At 43.4% G+C, this 15315-nt stretch overlaps 1 protein-coding gene across 5 annotated transcripts in view; it reads right to left on the reverse strand.

Moving 5' to 3' along the window:
- The window catches only part of col4a6 (collagen, type IV, alpha 6), a 380416-nt gene that overhangs the window by 138279 nt on the left and 226822 nt on the right, over nt 1-15315 (reverse strand). For all 5 annotated transcript variants that reach the window (XM_048605112.1, XM_048605109.1, XM_048605111.1 and 2 more), the window contains 8 exons: nt 13596-13730; nt 11966-12010; nt 9960-10076; nt 8939-9007; nt 5400-5435; nt 4221-4283; nt 2790-2825; nt 391-432 (listed from right to left, as the gene is read on the reverse strand). In XM_048605112.1, the coding sequence (XP_048461069.1) occupies nt 391-432; nt 2790-2825; nt 4221-4283; nt 5400-5435; nt 8939-9007; nt 9960-10076; nt 11966-12010; nt 13596-13730 (543 nt within the window). The remainder of the gene's footprint in view (nt 1-390; nt 433-2789; nt 2826-4220; nt 4284-5399; nt 5436-8938; nt 9008-9959; nt 10077-11965; nt 12011-13595; nt 13731-15315) is intronic.

Below are 15315 nucleotides of genomic sequence, written 5' to 3' on the forward strand. Positions count from 1 at the left end.
GAATGTCAGCCTCTCTGCTCCTATGATGCTGCTTGGCCTGCTGTGTTCATCCAGCCCTGCACCTCACTGTGTTTCTGAATTGGGAATGGATTCAGATGAAAAGGTAGGTTAATGGGATTGCTCTTAAAAAAAGGTTCTTTTGGGATAAGCAAGTGTCTTTTGGGATAAGCAAGTGTCTTTTCCTTCTCCCACACACCCTTCTGCATTACAACAGGTGCCCTTGTGTAAATGGTGTCTAAATTAAACATTTCAGTGCTGAAAAATACATACTGAAAATGCAGATGTTTTTGCTTGAGATATTATAAAAGTATTTAATTAATATATTTATAATGCAATGTCTTAAAACTTGCAAATTACAACTAGTTTGGCAACAGCTTGCTGCACACTTACCTTTCCTCCTTTTTGTCCTTGGAATCCCAGTCCCATGTTACCCTGAAATACAAACATTTTTCAAAATTAGAAGAAATGTCTTTTAAAAGCTGTCGCCCTAAGAAAGTTTAAAGTTGGCCTTTGTATCGTCGTCTGTGGGTGCAGTCTTTGATGTTCAGTCAGTCAGCACACTGTAGCTCCCTCACCGTGGCTACATTACACGATATTGCTCAATATTGTCAAGAACTGCAATTCTAATGCTCAGAGAAAAGAACAGAACAATACTGCCACTTGGCCCGTCGTGCCTATGTTAGCTCTTTGAGTCTGAGATATAGGATCACTTTCCTGCTCTTTCCCTGTAACGCTGCTAAGTTTTCCATGGGTCCTTGTACAATCATTTTTTCCAACGTCATTATTGTAACTGTTTGGACCACCCTTTCAGGCAATGCATTCTCACTCATAGCAACTCACTGCATAAAAATACAGACTCTTCCTCTTCCCACTGATCTTCATCTCGTCATCTTCCCACTGATGGTCAATTATCTTAAGTTTGTGCATCTGGCTACTGTCCCATCTGCTAATGAAAGCAGTGTCTCCCTACGGTGCCAAAATATTCTGTAAATTTGAATTTGCAAGTTGGATAGAATACTCCATTTGAGACCTGACCTGTGATTTATAAAGATTTAGCCCAAATTCTTTGCTTTTGGCCTTTATGCCTCTATTTATAAAAATACCTGTACAACTTGTTCTGGTAGATTCAAAGCTTTTGAGGATTCAAACCTTCAGATTTTGTGCCTACTTTTTAAATTGCACCATTTATTTTAATTTGTCTCTGCTTGTTCTTCACCTCATGCTTCTCCACATCCGTCAACAAAATGGCTACAAGCAGTTATCTTTTTCTGAAGTAATCGAATGAAATGCTTAAAGTGGCCTCAACTGGCTCATTGCACCACTTTTATATTTTACAAACAGAAGGTCAGCAGTGGGACTGAGAGCTCCTTACATACAGAACATGCAAGGAGTGTGGCTGCATAACTCAATGCTGCTGCCTCACACCACACTGAACTACTAGCACTGTCAGCCCCAGTAACTGCGGAAGAATAGTAGCGTGAAATCTATCTCAATCCCAACTAAATTTAACAAAGTGGTGATGTGACATAGCAGCTCACTAATTTCAGTCATGTGCTTCAAGAGCAGGGTGAATGTTCCCATTACTTTTAAGTAGCACTAGTGGTTCGGTCATGAAATACAGCTGTTTCTCACAGCTAGGTAGCACTTCATAGGCAATAACACCATCCAGATGAGGGTGACTACTGCTGGAGGTCACTGATACCAGCTACAGTCATGTTTGTGAGTATCAATGTTTGTGTGTGTGTCCCTGTGTGTGTGTGTGTGAGACTGTGTACAACTGTGTGTCCCCATGTCTCTCTGAGTGAGACAGTGTGTGAGTGTATGTTTATGACTGTGTGTGTGTGTGTGATTCCGTGTGTTTGACTGTGTGTATGACACTGTATGTGGTGTATGACTCTGTGTATGTGTTTGACTGTTTTTGTACAAATCTGTGTGTATGACTGTGTGGTGTATGGCACTGTGTGTATGACTCTGTGTCCAGGTGTTTGACTCTGTGTGTGTGTGTGTGTGTGTGTGTGTGTGTGTGTGTGTGTGTGTGTTTGACTGTGTGTGGTTCATATCACCATATTCAAACTTCCATAGTAGTTTACGATGTGTAGGGAACTTACTGCAAGTAAGGCGGAAACACAAAGGGGTGAGTGGAAGAGGCATTCAAATGGAATTTAGAAAACAGGAAAAACAACCCCTGTTTCCCGCATCATAGTTGATTTAAGGCTACTTCAGACAATGAATGCAACAGACAGAGGTGCATGCAAATACCAAGGTACACACACCCAGATATAAAGCCAATTGGTTCCTGTCAGTGCTCAGCCAGTGTTAAAGCCAGACCTTCAAGCACAAACCCAAACAAATGGCCATCTTGAGCAGGTTTCAGTGAACCTTTAATTCAGATCTTCTGCTCAGTCTTGTAAGGGACAGACCTCTCGCCTGCTAAAATGAATTACTTAGAGTGGGGTTAGAAGAAGCCAGAGACAGGAATTGCCTATTTTGGGATTTCCCACATACCAGCTCAACTGAGATCTGGTGAAACATTCCTGGGCGATGGCACTGAGATGAGACTTGGCAGCCTACACAATAGGTCCCAAGCTGGAAGCTAAGGACGGTCAAGTCTGGGTAGAAGGACATAGAGATTCCCTGCAACGAACCTGACATTACCCATGACCCCAGTGTAACAGCTGCATCAATGTGATAGAGGCCTGTCGTGGGTTTAAGTATGGCACAATGTGGATTATGGTCCCTCTAAAAGAGTCTGGAATGAACAGTAGAAATTAACATGAGCCACTACTTACTTTCAATCCCGGGAGGCCTGGGGGACCAGGTCGGCCCTGAAGAAAGAGATCAAAAAGATTAATTGTTTTCTTTGGAAAATAACCCAGAAAAGGACAAGCTGCTCATAAACCCATTGGCAAACCACTAAATATTTAATTTTAATGTTAGGATTGTTGGGTAAAGACTTGGGCGTAGATCTATATATTGCAACCACCACCAAAGAACTTGCACATTGACACTAGATTCAACCATGAGAGCCTCCTGTCTATACACACATGCTTATCATTGGGCTACTGCATAGTGATCTGACAGAATGACACAGGCTGACTTTCTCTTCAAGAGGTGTTCGAGTCAGTTATAACCCCCTTTCATTGCTGCCTTTGAACAAAGCAGCGAGTGAGCCCAAAGTTCTTGGTAGACCTTCCTCTGCCACAGGGGTATGGTACAAGTTATTCCGTGGTGTTGAGTGATCTGCACTAGCCCAGTGAGAGCAGGATTAATGTAATTGTAACTCAGCTGCACAGAGACCCCAGGGTTGACCCTGGAATCTTCCTGCTCAGTTTCTAGTGCAGCTCCAATGATTCCGTGGCAAATATTGTCACCATTTAGGGCAAGCACCACCAGGCTTTTAAAGAACTGCTCAGATCAGAGCAACCTGCGCCACTTCTGCCACAGGCTAATGGACTGCCAACTGCTCACTGGGGCCTGGTTGACAATTCCTGAAAATTTAACACCTGGGTCTGCCCTGCTAACACTTTAAACACTTGTGTCTGAGGTCAGAAGAATAGTGCAAGAGATTCTGGTAACTGTGATGTGCAGGTAATCATCTGTTTGATCATAAAAGCAGAGGAGATTTCAGCACTTAAAAATGGGAGCACTTAACAAGAACTGTAAAGTTGAACACTTTCTCTTTATTTATTTTGTTTTTCTGCCTTTATATTCTATGTTTAAAGTTTTGGCAAAGATCTGCAGCTCAGGTTGTGAATGAGGTTATTGACTTGCTTGCCGAGCTGGCTTGATTTTGTTCAGACGTTTTGTCACCGTGCTAGGTAACGTCATCAGTGGAGCCTTCGATGAAGCAATGTTGTTCGACACGGCTTGGAATTTATGCTGTCCGCTCCCTTATGGTGAGTAGTGTCATTTCCAGTTTTCATCTGTATGGGTTTGTATAAGAATGAGAACAAGCCAGCTCGGCAAGCAAGTCAACAACCTTTATATTCTATGTTTTGGTTTATTTTTCTGTGTTTTAAGATGGTGCCGGTGATACTATACAACAACATTTTTCACTGTATTTTGTAACAACTGGGGTTCTGAGGAAGGGTCACCGGACCCGAAACGTTAACTCTGTTTTCTCCTTCACAGATGCTGCCAGGCCTGCTGAGCTTTTCCAGCAAATTTGTTTTTGTCCAGTGACCACTCAGATGGGCAAAACGAAACACAGGGATACATACTGGAAGGCCCAGCTGTCCTCTGGGTCCCACGAAGCCATCTGATCCAGGAAAACCTGGTGGACCCTGTAAGGCAAAAAGAAACACAGACCAGATTAAACCTGAACTGATAGGCCAGGCTAATGATTTAAGTTTATGTGCTGGCTTTCAATCTGACACTGAATATTTAAAGCACAAAGATATATCACTCAGACACTGACTGTTGAAGGATTAGACCTGCACACCTTTTCATATATAGAGCCCTTCAATTGAAATAACTCCACCATTTTCTCCAAATACCAAGTGAAATGTCTTTGCACTTTAAATATTCAGTGTCAGGCTGCAAGCCCCTGCTGGAGCCTAATCATCAGCACAGCCGAAGAGTTGTAACTCAGTCGCTATCATATGAAAGCCCTGTGCGCTGTTATTGATTTGAATCTTAAGTGGCATAAAGTTAGGAACATCCACTAGGAAGTGGACACATCTGGAACAATGCAGTAAGAGGAATGGGGCAAACGTTTTAAGAGTAGAGTGAGAGAGTGTGAATGCTATCAGTGCTGTATCTGGTGGCATGTGGGATTGCTTGATGCACTGGGAATGTCATCATTTGTGATTTTAAAATTAGATTTTTTGCTTGTTTCGTTTGTTGGCTATCCCTTGAACTGAGTGACTTTCCAGGCCATTCCAAAGGTAGCGCTGAGAATCTCGAGTCATGCATAGACCCAGACAAGACCAGGCCAAAGTGGCGAATTTCTGTCCCTAAAGGAAGTTTTGTAAAGGTTATTTGTAACTAGTTGGGTTTTTTTAAAGACAATTGCATTTAGTTTCCTGATCACTATTACTGCGGTTGAAGGAGTTCAGAGAATTTAAATTCATCAGCTGCTGTTGTGAGATTTGAACTCTGACCAGAGAGTTGGCCTGGGTCTCTAGATTACTAAACCAGTAACTATGCCAACCCAATTGGAAATGTTAATTCGGCCACCACTGGACACAGTTCCTGCTCTTCACTTCTAATCACTTCAATTGAGAGATAAGTGTACCAGACTGGGCACCCTGGAAATTTCTGGGTAATATTCCGTGATCAAAGTCACAGCGACTATTAGAAACTCAAAATGAAGACAAGGTGGGCGTGCAACATGAGTCAAAGGAAAAGCTTTTCTTTGTCAATCCCACCACCTGAGATTTTCCCACTGAGATACTCACAAGAACTCCATCCAAACCTGGTAGGCCCGGCTCGCCCTGTGGGAAAGTTGAGGAGAACAATCAAATGAAAATACACATTTCTATATTTAGCTTGCGGGGTTAATCAACAAACAAAATAGAGGATGGTTAACGATCCCAATTTGCAGCAAGGCTGACCTTTACCCAATCCTTTGTCTATGCAACTGTTTTTCTTTCTCTCTGGGCTCCATTTCCACCTATCATTTACTCCTTCCCCCTCCCCCCACCCTATCTCCAGCACACTTAACAACCTTTACCCAGCTACTACCCATTCTGAGGAAGGGTCACTGGATCTAAAATGTTAACTTTGCTTGCTCTCCACAGATGCTGCCAGACCTGCTGAGCTTTTCCAGCAATTTCTGATTTTGTTTCTGGTTGAAGGTAGGAAGTGAATAGATAAGATGAGGTAAAAGTAAAGTTGTCACAGTCCTGCTCAGAGAGAGATGGACTTGTTCTGAGTTTAAACTGAGGATCACCAAGCCTCAGCCAAGGGAGAAAATTGGGAATTTCATACTGACCTCAGCTGGTGTGGGAATTGAACCCATGCTGTTAACATCACTCTTGCATTGCAAACCAGCCTTCCAGCCAAGTGAGCTAGCTGACCCCTATGGTCTGAGTCTATGCAACCCTCAATGCCAGGACTGACATGGAGGTTTCTCTGTGCTGTTTGGATGAAGAATTGCAGGATTACCCATGAAGCAAGGCATGCCATAAGATGGTGCTCTGGATCTTACCCACCCAGTCTGCCTTAGCTGCAGACTAATATTGACCAGAAATGAAAACGGCAAGCATTGGAATTACTCAGCAGGTCTGGCAGCATATATAGAGAGAGAAACAGATATCAATGGGCGGAAATATGTTGAGGTGTGACAGGCCAAGTGGAGATCGGTGCTACCTCTTGTCAGGAAGGCCTGACCAACCACGTGCCAATCAGGCAAGAGCAAGGCCACCTATGGGTCTTCAGCTTGAATCAAGACCCCGGGGATAGAAGTGCCAGCCAGTGAGAGCTGCCAGCCAATCTGACGTTAGTGGGTCTCACACCCACAGAGGATGCCATGGAGGAGGAACGTCCCCTCAGTTTCAAGACTCTAGAGGACCCACATCAAAGGTAACTTGACATGGGAGGAGAGTGAGAGGTTTCTTAGGTTCAGGGCAGGGGACATTGCAGGTGGTGGGAGGGAGACACAAGCAAGGATTGGTTTTCAGCAGGCAACCCCTACTCAGTGCCCAGTTCCTCAAACAAGTGCTGATTGTCTTAATCAAGGGAGCAACCCTCACCTACTGAGGTGACAATCTGCCCACAGGGCTGCAACTATCAGGCTGTGAGGAGATGGCAAAAGGCCAATCTATAATTCGCTCAATCCCAGCAATGGCAGACTGAGGTCCTGAACTGGCAGCTGAAAGGTGATCATGGGCCACGAAACTTAGAATTTATTTGGTGGAGGTGGGGAGGCAGAAAGCTTTGGATTTTTCTCCACTTCGTGCACTCCTGCCTCTATTCCCAATATTACAGCAAGTAGAAGATTCCTTCCAACTCTTCAGCTTCAATGGCCTTTCATTAGAATGGGAAAGGTTAGACATGTAACAGGTTTTAAGCAATGTAAGGTGGTAACTGGAAAAAGAACAAAAGGGAGGGCTGGTGTTGGTGTGGGAGACCACAGAGATTAAATGACAACAAGGAGTGGAAATGGGACAGGTAAAGAATAAATAAAAGATATGCTTTGAGGAGGTGTAAATGATAGAATGATGAAGAATTGCGGACCAAAAAACAAAATTAAAGCAAGAAAAAATCTACAGTAAAATCAAAACTTGCAAAGCAAAAGGAGCAAAATAGGGGCAGAGGTTACAACATTGGAGATGTTAACTAAATCTCAAATGCAGAACAAAAACAGAAGTTGCTGGAAAAGCTCAGCAGGTCTAGCAGCATCTGTGAAGGAGTAAACAGAGTTAACGTTTCGGGTCCAGTGACCCTTCCTCAGAACTCAAATGCTGAAGGCTGTAGAGTGCTGAGTTGAAAGTTGAGGGTATATTCTGAAGAAGGGTCACTGGACTCGAAATGTTAGCTCTGTTTCTCTCTCCACAGATGCTGCCAAACCTGCTGTGTTTCTTTAGCAATTTCTGTTTCAGATCACCAGCATCCACTGTCCTTGCTTTTATTATCCTGTACTTGAGCTTGTGTTGAGCTCCTTCGGAACACTGCAGCAGGTCGAGGACAGAGAGGTCAGCACGAGAGCAAGGGGGAAAATTAAAATGGCTCGCCACCCAAAGCTCAGGGTCATGCTTGTGAAGAGGGATCATTAGGTCTGTATTCGGTCTCCCCGATGTACAGCAGACCTCACTGTCAGCAGAGAATACAACACATAAAAATTGAAAGAAGTACATCCAGAAGGAGTGTTTGGGGTTAGCTGGGGAAAAAGGATGCAGTAAGAGGACAGGTTTTGCTTCTCCTGTGTTTGTATGGAAAGGTGCCAGGAGAAGAGAGTGATCTTTTGAGGTGACTGAGGAGTGGACCAGGCCACAAGGCAGGAATAGTCCCAACTAAATGCTGAAAGGGATGAGGAGATGTTTGGTGATGGCAACTTGTGAAGGAGGTGGGAGAAAATGTTCAGTTGAATACAGAGGCTAGTGAGGGGGTGCTGAGCGTTGGGGGAGATATGAGGAACAGGGGAACCTTTTCTTGTTTCTGGGAGGGAAGAGAAGAGGCAAGAGTAGAAGTGTGGAAAATAGGATGGATGTGATTGAGAGCTCTGTCAATAATAGTGTTGGAAATGTTTGAGAGAATCAACGGAGGGCGTGTCTGAAGAGTTTATGTGGGAAGTTTCATCATCACAAAATGGTGAAAAACCATTTCTCCTGTTCCTTTCTCCACAAACACTGCCAGACCCAGACAGCGTTTCTAGCTTTCTTCTGTTTCTATTTCTGATCTTCAGTATTGGCAGTAACTTGCTTTTGTAAGATCTGACCCAATTTCACGACCAATCCAATTGTGACACTTCAAATATGAAGAGAAGGTTGTGACAACAAGGTCAATGATTGATGGGTGTGACAGCCTGCTTAACATTATACTGTGTGGAATGTTATGTGAGATTCTAATTACAAATACAAGCTCTGCTATGAGATGTAGCTCACACTGCTGTTTGTGAAATCTTGCTGTGTACATATTGGCTGCTATTCTTGCAACATGACTACACTTCAAATTGCTCCATTGGCTGCAAAGGACTTTGGGATATGCCAAAGTTGTATCAGGTGCTATGCAAATGCAAGTCTTCTTTCTGTGAGAATATGCTGCAAGTTCTTAATATAATTGTACAATGTTCCACCGTACGCTCATTTATTGGAGTATCGATCTGTCTGATGTAATTGCAAAACTCGCCATCACGTGGTCATGGTGAGTAACAGCAATTTTGGGGATGTGGATTTGAAGTTGATTCCCAGTTCATTCTCTTAGTTCAACTTCCTAACGCTAATATTCCTCATTCCTCTCAGAAAAATGAATCAAAGTAACAGTATGACATACTCACCCTGAGTTCACCACGGTTTCCAGAGATACGGACTGGCTCTCCTTTAGCTCCTTTGAGACCTGTTTCACCCTGAAGTAAACAAGATAGAAATCAATAGTTAGCAAAGCTATTCATGGCTATTTAGCAGCATGCAGAGCGATCCGCAGAATGGCTACAGTAGTCTGTGAAATTATCTCAAAGACAGAACAAACCTCAGGCTCCAATAGAAATAAATACGTTATATAGTCATATTCTATTATAAGAAAAGTATTTTTAAGTTTGTGTTAAGTTTTTAAGACAGGAAAAGTAAAGGGGTAATGATTCAAGCATCCAGCTCCTGCTCACGATGCAGTGACATTCTACTCCCTTTGAGTGAGGACAAGTTTGAACGCAGCTATAATTTGCTCCATTCTGATTGTCCAATAAATTGGTCCTTATATTTATGGTCTGTAGGGAAACAAACACACCACCAGCTCATTGATACTGTAACCATTAACTGTCCTTTGTGTGAGCTGTGCCTGAGCTGGTAGCAAGCACCATTGCTTCTAACTCAAAAGTTGTGAGTCCAAGTCCCACACTCTAACTACTTGAACATAAAAATCTAGGCTGACAATCCAGAGTGGAAATGAGGGAGCTTTGTTGAAGTTGGCATCTTTTTGGAGACACATTAAACTGAGGATCTGTTACAGAGTAGATTTTGTTCACTATCATAAAGATCAACAAAGGAAGTTTCCCTGGTGACCTGGACGATATTTATCATAGATCAAATCAATTGAATCGCTGGCTCATTGTTTGTGGGAATTTTCTGAATGCAAATTGTTTCCTATATTACACAGCTGATTACACTTCAAAACGTCCTTCATTGGTGCGAAACAATTTGAGACAGCCAGTGGTTGTGGGAAACGCTACATTAACGTGGGTCTTTCTGCCTTTTCTTCAAATGCGCCAAAATAAACTTGATTTTTAAAAGCCCCAGCTTTGAAAGTGGATTAGGTTTCCCAGAAAACTAGTCAACAAATCCCAAAATGTGTCCCCTGCTTACCGGGAGTCCTGGGGATCCTGGATAACCTGCACTGCCAGGGAAACCAGAATCTCCGATGGTACCATTGCACCCATCAAGACCTGGGCGTCCTCTTGGGCCTTGTTGACCTGGGTGACCCTTTGAAAAAAGAACAGTTTGTCAAGAATGAAATTTAGAGGAAAAAGAGATCATATCTTTGATTCTTTTTGTATGCTCGTCTGGGTCATGGATTTGTCACTTTTCTATTATGATGGCCATACAGGACTTCAATATGGCCACATTTGGAGTACTGTGCACAATCCTGGTCACCCTGCTAATTGGAAGGTTGAGCTAGTAATTCTGATGCAGGGAGCACTGGAAGCATGACATTTCCTTTTACACTTTACAGCTGTTCCCCAACCTGTATTTTTAGTCTTTTTGTTAAAGTAGCAAGTAGGGTGGCACAGTGGCTAGCACTGCTGCCTCACAGCGCCAGGGACCCGGGTTCGGTTCCACCCTCGGGCGACAATCTGTGCGGAGTTTGCACATTCTCCCCATGTCCAAAGTGTCCACAGTCCAAAGATGAGCAGGCTAGGTGGATTGGTTTTGCTAAATTGTCCGTAGTGTTCAGAGATGTGTAGATTAGGTGGGTTATAGGGGGAATGGGTCTGGGTGGGTTGCTCTGAGGGTCAGTGTGGGCTTGTAGGTCCAAAGGGCCTGTTTCCACGCTGTAGGGATTGCCTGATTGTGTGGTTTTCCTTCTCGGCTGCTGTGCTACACCCTGATATCCAGCAGAGGGTGGTATTGCTCTATGTATATCTTCACAATGGGACAGGAGTTAGGGACTGGAGCATTCTGAGTGCATGAGATTCTCTTCCCACTGACAGGACACAGAGGTAAGATCATTGGCAACAAAATGCTGGGAGAAATGAAAATCATTTTCTTTATCTGTAGCAAGTTGTCATAATTTGGATTGCACTTCGTGAAAGACAGATGGAAGCAGAATGAGTAATAATGTTCAAAAGGATATCTATTTGAAATGAAATACAAATTATTAGGGTAATACAAATAGTTACAGTATGAGACAGAACACAGAAGCGGGAGGCACGATGGCCTAAAATGAATTCCTTCTCTGCTATAACGAACTGCTTTATTACCATTGCTGCTTCATGAAGCAGGGGAGATGATACTGAGATCAACAAAGTGAGATGGGGGAGTTTGAGATCTTGCCTTGGCTATTCGTGTTCAATATTAGGGTAAGTGCACTGAAAGGCACCAGCTATGTTTCAAATACTGAGTCATCCCTTTCCCCAAAAAGACAAACCTGGCATGGGAGAACCATGTGTGAAAAGGGACACGGGGTGTAGAATTGGCAGTGACATTGGTGGGTGGGGGGATGCAGAAACATAGTGGAGGGGAAAGGACTGAGGAGGAGGGGGCAGGACAGGGATAGAGGTGGTAGGACTGCGGTGAATGGTTGATTCACCAACTCACCCATGAATGGAATGACTTTACAACTTTTCAAACAGACCATTTTTTAAATTTTGTTCAGCAACTTCCCCAACTTTCATTTTCCCACCTGATTGAGGAGAATGTATCTAATTTATTTCTACTGCAAAAAAAAATCAAGCTTATTTGAAAAATAAAATGGCATCAATACTTGTTATGGAGAGCAGTTTTTTTTTACAATGTTCATCCTATGTTGGACTGCATTAGTATTGGGATGGGGTTCTGAGCCCAGGCACAGGCTCTGCGAGGAGAGCAAGACGACTTAGGAAGATCCTTTAAAGAGCTGGCATGGCCATAATGGGCTGAATGGCCTTCTTTCGTGCCGTCAAATTCAGTGATCTTGATTAAATGGTTCCTACAAAAGGTGATTACCAACAACAATGGAATAACTCAGCAATTGGATTGTGGGCTCCTGTGGCTCAGTGGTAGTTTCCCACCCTCTGAGCTAGGAGACCCGGGTTCAAGGCTAGCTCCCGATGTGTGTCATAATATGCCTGAGCAGGTAGGTTAGAAATATTTAACTCAGAGATTGTGCTTACAGGAATCCCATTCATCCCGACAAATCCTGGCACACCAATTGGACCCTGCAAGAACAGACAACATCACAACAGAAGTTAAAACTTGCAGCACAGTGACATTCATCCCAAAAGTTTAAGCTGCCTGTAATCCCAGCTGGCTGTACAAATAATGGAAGTGGGGCTCAATATAACAGGGCCCATTGAGAGACAGAGTTAAATATATGTCACTCCACTGGGGCTAATTGTGAGTGGAACTGAAACAGCTTCCAAAATGAAAGGCATTAAATATTTCCCACTATTATCAGACTGAATTGTGTGAGTGCATGTTATCCTGACTCATATAGAATATAACACTGACCACTTTTCAGACACGAAGAGACTGTCACAGCAGGACCCCTACTCAACCAGTTAGGAAATACAAACCCAGCAAAATCTTTTCAGGTACATTTTGACAAAAGAAGTGGAGTTGGAAGAGCAACTGGAGAGCTGGGATTGGACCGTATACTGAAAATTCTTGAAATATCCAGCAATCCAGTCAACTCAGTCTCACATTCACTCATCTGACCAGTTCTAAATTGTACGCACTTTGCCTCTTTATGCAGATACTGACTGACTTGTCGTGTATTTGGAATAATTTTCTGTTTCTCTTTTTTTTAATTTAATGGGCATCCAAAAATGTCACGAGTGCAATAAAATTGACTGACGTTCGGGGTGGGAAGAGATGTGGACATAGGGAGTCACTCTAAGCAGTGAGAGGTTGTGTTAGAGAAATGTGAGAGTGAAGACTTTTGATGGGAATGAGCTCATCTTGTGGCTCACTTCCTTCATCTGGTATACAGGGGTCATGGAATCACAGGAACAAAAACAGAAGTTGCTGGAAAAGCTCAGCAGGTCTGTCTGCATCTGTGAAGAAAACAATCGGAGTTAACATTTTGGGTCTGGTGACCCTTACTCAGAACGTTCTGAGGAAAGGTCACCAGACCCGAAACGTTAACTCTGATTTTTGCCTTCACAGATGCTGCCAGACCTGCTGAGCTTTTCCAGCAACTTCTGTTTTTGCTCCTAATTTACAGCATCCACAGTTCTTTCGGTTTTCATGGAATCACAGCTTAGGTAGTGATTTTATTCCAGGATAGCTCCAACAAGCACAGAGAGTCAAAGCTGTCATTGTTAGTGTTATTCTCAACCACAAGCCAACCATATAACCAACTCAGCGAACTTCTCCACCCCCTTTCTTTTCTACTTTAAGGCACGATGGCTCAGTGGTTAGCACTGCCACCTCACTGTGCCATGGGACCTGGGTTTGATTCCACCATCGGGCAACTGTATGTGTGAAGTTTCCCCATCCTCCCTGTGTCTGTGTGGGTTTCCTTTGGGTGCGCTGCTTTCCTCCCACAGACAAAAGATGCGCAGGTCAGATGGATTGGCCGTGCTAAATTGCCCGTAGCGTCCAGAGATGTGCATGCTGGGTGGATTAGCTGCGGTAAATGCAGCATTACAGGGATAGAGTAGGTGAGGTTCATCTGGGTGAGATGGTCTTCGGAGGGTTGGTATGGACCCAATGGGTTGAATGGCCTGCTTCCACACTGTAGGGGCTCTATGATACTTAAAGCAAGCAATGACTCAATGCTGGAGATTGACCTGGACTCACCTTGTCTCCTTTCATGCCTCCAGCTCCTGGGTTACCAGAGTTACCTTTTTCACCTTTTGGTCCTCTTAGTCCCTCGGGTCCAGGAAATCCTGGAGGTCCACTGCGTCCTTGTGGCCCAATCTGTCCGGGTTGACCCTAGATGTAAAAGAAAAACGCATACCAAGGGGAACAAATTAATTTCAAAAGAAGCCTCATTGTGCATGATGTAATAGCACAGGACAATTCTCCCCGTATTCTCCCCTCCTTTACTGAGACCATTTCACAGGATCCCCCAGCCCACCACCCGAAACCTGAGCCAAGCGGATCAACCCTCCTGTGAGGAGCATGAACCAGCAGACAATTTGACAGAGAGCATCAATGCAGCCACTGGGTACAGCATTGCACTTGACAGTAGGAGTCACTGAGAGGTCATTGAAACCTGCAATACCGGACAGTTTTTTTTTTCTGCTCCAAAGTATAAGTCAAGGAATACCTGGCTTATTCAGCAATGAAATTCGAACCTTTTCATCCATGTGGTTCTGTGCCATGCCCACAGGAGAGTTTGCCCAGTGACATAATTAATCAATTATAGTTTGGAGTGGGCCAGACCTGACAACGACAGACTGTCACAGAAATGGGTTTTGACCTCAAATTTGAATCAACAAAACATTTTACACAGTGTCCGCTGAATCCTACTAACAAGTTGCACAGTAATTGATATGTCATGATTTTTGAGTTCCCCTCTTTATTAGGTTGTTCTGTCAGTTCTGTCCTGCTTTTTCAATAAAGTCAGATTTTACAAGTGTCAGTATTTAACACCGAATGATCCAACATTGTCTGTCTGTCAATGTCAAAGCCATGCCTCTGTATGAATGCACAACAGCCGTATAAGATCTTGTATCACTAACAGGCTACTTTGCAACAGATATTATAATTGCTCTGGTTTAAGTGTTCCTAGTGCACAATTCAGAAACTGTGGAAGCAATTGTGACTTTGGGGGAGTGGGGGTTTCATGTGAAAAAGAGGAGACATCAATTCACTATGTGAAAATGATACAAATGAATTCATTAAACACAAATACAAACATACAACAAGGGACAGAAGTAGGCCATTCAGCCCCTTGAGACTGCTCCACCATCCAATAAAATCATCCAACAAAATCCACATTCCTCTCTGTGCTTGATAAATTTTGTCCCCTTGCTTATCAAGAATCTCTCTATCTCTGCCTTAAAAATATTTAAAGACTTTGTTCCCAGCAACGTTTCATTTGAAAGAATCATGGACCTCTGAGAAAAATACATTTGCTTCATTTTTTAACCATGGCCCCTAGTTCTGGATTCTCCCATAACAGGAAGCATCCTCTCCACATCTACGCTGTCAAGGTCCCTCAGAATCTCATATGGTTCAAACAGGTCACCTCTTTCTCTTCCAGCCTCCAGTGGATACAATCCTAGCCTGTCCAATCTTTCCTCATTAGACTACCTGCCCAGTCCAGGAATCAGTCTGGTAAACCTTCTCTCAACTGGTTCCAAAACATTTACATTCTTCCTTAAATAAGGTAACCTATACTGTACACAGTATTCCAGATGTGGTTTCACCAGTGGCCTGTACATAAATCAAACATTACCTCCCTACTTTTGTACTCAATTCCCCCTGACAATACGTTGCACCATCAACCAGCTTTCCTAATTACTTGCTGTACCTGTGTACTAACCTTCTGCAATTCATGCACTAGGCTATC

The sequence above is a fragment of the Rhincodon typus genome, chromosome 14 (genome assembly GCF_021869965.1).
Source record: "Rhincodon typus isolate 14 chromosome 14, sRhiTyp1.1, whole genome shotgun sequence".
In the NCBI taxonomy this organism is placed as follows: Eukaryota; Metazoa; Chordata; class Chondrichthyes; order Orectolobiformes; family Rhincodontidae; genus Rhincodon; species Rhincodon typus.